Source organism: Triticum dicoccoides, chromosome 3A (assembly GCF_002162155.2).
Source record: "Triticum dicoccoides isolate Atlit2015 ecotype Zavitan chromosome 3A, WEW_v2.0, whole genome shotgun sequence".
In the NCBI taxonomy this organism is placed as follows: domain Eukaryota; kingdom Viridiplantae; phylum Streptophyta; class Magnoliopsida; order Poales; family Poaceae; genus Triticum; species Triticum dicoccoides.
In genome coordinates, this window is record NC_041384.1 from 487586556 (window position 1) to 487593739 (window position 7184).

General features: G+C 44.7%; 1 protein-coding gene across 1 annotated transcript; it reads right to left on the reverse strand.

Moving 5' to 3' along the window:
* Window positions 1-399: 399 nt before the first annotated feature.
* On the reverse strand, window positions 400-1667 carry LOC119271668 (membrane protein PM19L-like). Its single transcript, XM_037553409.1, has 4 exons — window positions 1433-1667; window positions 1078-1297; window positions 913-958; window positions 400-777 (listed from the first exon to the last, which is right to left on the reverse strand). Exons 1-4 carry the CDS (start codon window positions 1557-1559, stop codon window positions 700-702), a joined length of 471 nt encoding a protein of 156 aa, XP_037409306.1. The 5' UTR covers window positions 1560-1667; the 3' UTR covers window positions 400-699.
* Window positions 1668-7184: the final 5517 nt, after the last annotated feature.

The following is a 7184-nucleotide window of genomic DNA, read 5'->3' on the forward strand; positions in this document are numbered from 1 at the left end:
TTAACACTGTATGATATCCAGAACGGCCTTTTAGAATTCAGAAGTCGTGAACATTTTTTCGAAGCTAACAAAGAAAAAACTATTAACAGAAAAAATAACAGGGGCGCCCCATCACGCACATGGGTCATCCCAAAGCGCATACATGTGAATGCCGCAGGGGGGGGGGGGTGCTTTTGCTCGCTGAGAAAACTATGACACACAACACCAAATATATCAAATATGAAATTAGTACATCTTATGATGAGTCTAATGATATATGTTTAGCTTTCAAGATGTAAATGTTTTTCTTCACAAACTTGATCAACGGGTGTGAGGTTTGACTTAAAAAAAAATCTGCATGCACTACATTATGAACAGAGGAAGTAATTAACATTAACAATTTTCGTAAAAAAGACGATATACTCAAATCAAATGAATATGATAGCTTAGTGTTTGGTTTCCAATCAACAAATCACGCGGAAATCTGAACACACATCTAACGCTTACACACACACACAAACTCACACATGCACAGTGCATTTCCGTCTCAGCAATAAACACACGATACACAAATTTTTAACACCACATCAAAGATGTATACATGCAACCCGGCCGTGAACCAATGCTCGCCTAGTTGTAGTTGATATATCGGCCTTGAATCATCACGCTTGGAAGCAAATATTCCATCGGCAATCGATGTTGCCCACTTGAGCTGGCCCTTCACCTCCCTCCGTGTATAGCGAGTATGTAGAAGAGCTGCGTCCCCGACAGTATGATGGTGAAAGCCTCCATGGTTATCTACGAGTCAATCCAGACCAACACAAACAGTTATTAATAATTATATCGTGCCACATCAGTAGTCACAAACTCACAACTTGATTCCCTACGACTACGAATGCTGATCAAATTAAACAGTGCGTCTGTCGGTCTTACCAGTCTAGCATTCCTGCCGTTCAGGTCAATCTCCTTAACTGCCAATCTGGAGAATCAGAAGGTGCCAAAGAGGATACAAATAGGTCAGGCAAAACGTTACATATGCACGCATGCAAAGAGAGTTGGGAGTGTGGTACGCAGAAGTGGTCATATACTCCTACATACCCCATGGCAAGCAGCGTGAGCATCCAGGCGATGAACGCGGAGGAGGCTGCCGCCGGCAGGCTCTCGTGGCTCCACGCGCGGACATGGTGGAACCCGGCAAGCGCCGCCCCCATACCGACCACGCTGGCGATCACGGCGAAGATGACGAAGAACCCGGTCGCCGCGTTCCCTATCGGGAAGTAGATCGGAGAGAAGTGTGACGGCAGCTCCAGCCCGGAACCTGTATAACAACAAACATCTGCTCAGCCCAGGGAATTTACACAAGATACATAGGCACGGAGGACACCGCGAATTAACGCTTGTTCCCTACAAGATAATGCACCCGGATTATGCACTAGCAGTGAGCAGTACGTACCTATGAAGAAGCCGTTGTTGATGGCGAAGTTGATGGCCCATCCGCCGACCGCGGCGACGATGAGGTACATGCAGAAGTTGAGCATCAGGAGGAGGCCGGCCACCGGCTTCAGCCCCGCGTTCGCCATGTGTGCGTGCGTGCTCCTAGCTGTGAACGCTTCCACCGATCAGATTCAGAGGCTGCGCTCTACTTCTTCTACTGGTCAGTATCAGTATTTCAGGCGGCTTAAGGATTGTATCGGCAGCTGCACCTTATATATAGATACAGGGCGTGCGCACGAACGATCGACGGGAAAATCCAGGCTAGATTTGTTCCTTGCTTCCCTCGGCTGCATGGACAGCCGATTGCTTGCTTGTGGAGGCTGGGTTACGTCAAGTTTGTGACAAACTTGATGCTTAAGGCAGCCGTCCCCGCGGTCTGGGGCATTCGGCCTCTCGACCTGTCAGAGATTCGATCCGTTGGCCTCGAGGATAAAATGACGGCTGCCTGGACAGTGGATACCTTTCCTTGCCGGACATGCATACTATATGCATCGACCCTTTTTTGGTTCAGTTTAGTTTAGTTCCCGCGCTTTATTGCTTTACAGCCGTGGAACGCAGCTTTGGCCGTCGTCTCTTGGTATGATGCTGCGTGCAACACAAGTCTGGTAGATGCCAAATACTACGTAGTAATAAAGAAAAGGAAACATATGATTGCGTCTTGGGCCACTGGATCACAAGATGGACGGCTAGGATGTCCGGTTAAGAGCACGATTGCAAGCCTAAAATCGATTGCGGACGTGAAGGAATTTGGTGAAGCCCTTCACTCCGCCCAATCCCCTCAAATCTCACCCCATCCCTCTAATCCCCAAATCTCTACTCCTAATGGATGAGTTGGTTGAATAGTCCCACCACTTTCGTCTGGTTTTTTTTCGTCTGACTTTTTTTTCGTTCGGTTTTACTTCGTCCCACCTTCTCTCATTGGTTTTTCTTCCTCCCATTAAAAAACCAAACCCCATTAAGGAGAGATCTTGTTTCATGGTTCCTTTGGTAGGTGTTGATTCAATTCAATTATGTAAACAATAAGTAATTCAGAATTCAGAAATTACACCATATATGTGGGATCACCTTCCTAAAATACAGACACGAGATTTTCTCGATAATCTTCCATAATAAAATAATATATTTCTTCATAACAAATCACTAATCACGCGTGCCATGCTTGACAATCACAAGTTTCATATGGGATCACCTTCCTAAAAACCCCACGCTTTGGATCCCCGCCTCCCATCGATCGAATGAAACCCCACCCCTTCGTCCGCCTATCCCGTAAATCTTGCTTCCTTCCTCCGCAGCCTCCTCAAATCCTCCTCGTCTCTCCCCCAAGCTGTTTTGGACGAGGCAGACGCGGCGGCGGCGGAGAATGTGCGCATGGTCGGGTGAGTTTTGAACGTGCACATGGTAGGGCGAGCAGAGCAGAACTCGTTGGTGCACCTACTACCGGCCACGGGCGCGTAGCGCTGCCTCGTGTAGCCATCGTAGACGCGCCGGATCGCCTTGCCAGCGCGTTCCTTCCATTCGACGGCCGGGTCCGATCGTGACGGCACCGTGCCGTTCTCGTCGATGCCGGCCACCTCCGACCAGCTACTCGCCAGCCGACAAAACCGCATCCTAGGCGGACGTCTCGTCCCCGCCATGCCCTACCCGGCCGCGCACTACCATGGTCGTCCTCTTCGACGCGACACGAGATCGTAATCTGCCAAGGCGCCATGTGGGTCTCGGAGATCAGCTCTGTCGGGGGCAAGCTCCACTGCGCCGCACACTGGCACCAACGTTGCCAGTTCACTGGAGCTCGGAGGAGGCTGTCGCGAAGCTGCTGCCGGCCTGCCACCTCGGTAGACTATACCTAGGCAGAACGAAAACGGGGCCGGCCGGTGCTCTGGACTTAGAGGAGGAGGAGGAGCATGGTGGAGGACGCGCAAGGCTTGTGCTTCACCCAGATTGTGTACCATTGGTATTATTCCAGCCATCTACTTAGTTGAGGAGCATGCGAGCTCTAAAACAACTTTTCTCTTAGGTATTGATTCTCGTTTTTGTACTTAATTAACAAGCTACAGGACTGCAACGTATGGTGGGCATCCTCATGGGAGGGCTGGGAGTGTTGGACTGGAGCCTCGCTCCATGACGTACGCTCTCGCCAGAGTACTCTCCTTGGCTTCTTCTACATACACAGATATACTTGATGAAGCTGTTCGTCAATTGCAAACTATGTGTAGTTCAGTACTCAATAGTGATCATTTTGTATTGTTGATTCTGATTCAGAAAGGTAGGTTTCAGAAAAATAGTGAACACTCTGTATTGTAAGAGCCATGCTAATTCAAGTCAAAGGTGTGTTGACAAGTTAATTTTAGCTTGTATAAGATGGAAGTATCTCGAAGATAAATTTCATAGCTGATGTTCCTCTCATACATAGCAGGATGTGGATCCACCTCCTTTGTCAACGACTCCCATTATGTCTAGGCAAGTAGTTATTAGTAAAATTATGGCGCATGTATGTTTGTTACTTTCAGTTGTTATGCATCTACGCTAGATTTAGAGGATACCTTTTTTTAATTAATTTTTTTGGAAGCTTCTATGTTCAATAGAGTCCTTGCAACTTATGTGGTTATGGGTACAAACTTATTTTTTTCTCTGAAACTCAAATATATGCTTCTTTTGTGGGCTTACAACACTAGAGAGAGTTCATGGATTCCAATTCGGTGACATCACATATGAATTTAATAAGAAGATATGGGATGGTTTCACAGAAAGATTGTCCAAGGTGTGTATTTCCATTTGTATGTGGAACAGTGTCGCTCCAGCAAGGTTCTGTTTCACGTAATCTTCAGAATATTATAAATCACACATCCGTTCTTGAGCAATATTTTACTTGTTGAACTCTAGCAGCGGTTTTTCTTGATACATAGAGCAAACATGTTTTTAATCTATTGTCCAGAATTGAATGTATCATTTTTCCTCATTGTGAACTTGTGTAGAGGGTGGTCAGAGAATATGTAATTATATTGGGGTGTTTCTTTTTCATCTTAGGTATTGAAGGATACAATGAGTTGACCAGTTATGATTCCCTTCAATCCGTCAAATACATATTTCAATACATCACTATTTTTTTCTAGAAGAGCCATGGCTTTAATTCTTGATGATGCGTTGGCGGCTTCATTTATAGTTCCGTTCGATAGAGGATCACAACCAGCCAACAAGTTTTTTATTTTGTTTTTGGCCTCTAACAAGTTAGCCTAACCAATCAATCATAAACAACATCCTGCATCCATAGTACATTGTCGCTGTCAAGTTTGTATCTTGCATAGTAACATCACTCTTATTCTTAAGAATTCGTACAGTAGACAATGGCGTTTACAGTTTGCACTTCTCAGATATTAGAATAGCTACAATAAGCTTATATTAAGTTGTCATGTGAGCTTGATTCGTTCATTGGGTGTGCGCTTTAGATTTTCTCTTTGTATAGATTTTTGTTTATTACATTTTAGCTGGTTTTCCCTGATAACTCCGAACATTTTGAATGTTGTATTTAGCTGACGGGTCCAACTTGTGTTGAAGGGAAACTCAAGGTTCCAACATGATATGCCCTCTCTTTCATTGGGTTTATTGGAGCGTAGAATTGGTAAATTTTGTGACATCAAGGCAGTTTTTGGTGTAGGAGATAGAAAGTGAGGGGATTTTTTCTTGCTCTTCTCACGGGTACATAAATTTGTATCACAAATCAGGCATGTGCGCGCGAGGGAGGGAAGAGGAGAGAAACATTGACATTTTTCATGCTTTGGAAGAACATTTCTATTCATAGTTTTCTTTTTCCGTGGCCACACATGAGTGTCGTGCCATCATGGTAGAGCCCGGATGAAGGGTAAGTCCAATATAGAACCAGGAGGTAGCAGCACTAAGACAAGAGGATGATTGTGGCCCTTGTCCCATGTTGCAAGCATGCCACAATGTTGTCGGTCATTGGCTCACTTAGAACATGAGTTAATGTACTTTGCGATAAGAGTGAGGGTTGAGAGTGAGCCGAATGTGGATTGGGATTGGTCGAATCAATTACGACTGTCTAAGTGGAATAATATCCCTACTTTAGAAAATGTGGCAAATTGCATTTCATTAGAGATGCCATCTGTAGCAAACTGCATGAGCGGGCGGTTCATATTTTTTTTCATCAACACGTACAATTGATTGGTTAGGATAGAAGGGTAAATGCATTGGTTTGGTTGCTTCAAGAGTTAATAACGGGCAGGGTATGTATCAATTACATGCCCAACAACAGACACCATTTTTTTTCGTTGCAATGCATGACATTGTACGTTATGGTACAATGTGACAATGATTCAAGAGACATCAGATCCTTCTTCTTAGCTTGGGGGCGTCATGAGCAGCACACTCCCCCCCCCCCCTGATGGCGGTGGTGAATAGACACAAACACATTGAGAGGTGATCATGGTGGAAAGCAGGGCGGTTGGCAGGGGACTCATCCTTGGCGTTCCGCGGGTAAGTATGGTTTGAAGGAGAGAAGGCGCCATGGTGAAGATGAGCTGGGTCACATCAGGTTTTAGAGGAGAGGGCTCCAACGAGAAATGCCCCGCTGCATCATGAAATGAGTGAGAATGGGAGGGTCCGGCAGGAAAAAGGAAAAGTGCGTCATGGGGTGGGGTTTTTGTGTTGGGACTACGTGTTCAAGATAACATGACATATAGTCCGGGCAATCACATTTATCCCCATATGGGCTGGATTTGGGGGAGCCCGGACTATCCAGTTGGTTATTGAGAGCCTGCATGGCACCCGTTTAATGCCCGAACACGCCCGGACATTTGAGAGAGAAATGAGCTTCGACCTTGGAGACGACCTTAATTTGTTTTATTTATTTATATGTATTATAGTCCGTAGCAACGCACGAGCATTCTACTAGTAGTTTTTTGGATGAGAGAGATTATTGTATCTAATTTTTACGGCAAATCAACGTAACGATCAAGAAAAGGAATTGCTTCCTCTTCCGCACTATGTCAAGCTGAATGTGGATGCATGTTTTGATGATGAGATGCTAAGAAGAACCACTGGAGCTGTTATCTGTAACAGTTGGTGGAAGTTTATTGTTGTAGGTAATAGCATGATTGAGTGGTGTTCAGATGTATTATCTGCGGAGACCATGGCACTGAAATATGGTTTATCCTTTTTTTGCCGGGGGAATATGCTTTATCCCTTGCACAATCTAATGGTTGTAACAAACTAGTGGTGAATTTAGACAACATGGATGTCATTAACACAATGAAGTAGGGAGCAAATCTTGCAGGAGCCCCAGCACCTATCTTCGATCATTGCTATCATATGTCATGTGATTTCCTCATATAATTTTTGAACTTTTCCCAGGAGAGGCAAACTCAGTAGCTCATGAGTTAGCTAGCTTAGCGACATTTTCTCCCATAATGTCTGGATGGATGAACCTTCTACTTCTATTTCTCCTTTGACTGTAAATGATGTAACACTTATTACAAATGAATGAGAGGAGGTTTTCTTGTTAAATAAACAACCACTGCTACAAGCCTATTGCAACATGGATAGGCAAACTACTACCTCTTTTTTTGAAAAGGAGGTTAAACCTCGCTTCTGCATCATTGTGATGCAGGCAAACAGAATTGATCCTCATCAAATAAGCAAAAAAATATAATCTTAAAAGCACACATGGATGAATTCTAAAAAAAACAGTAAACATGGAT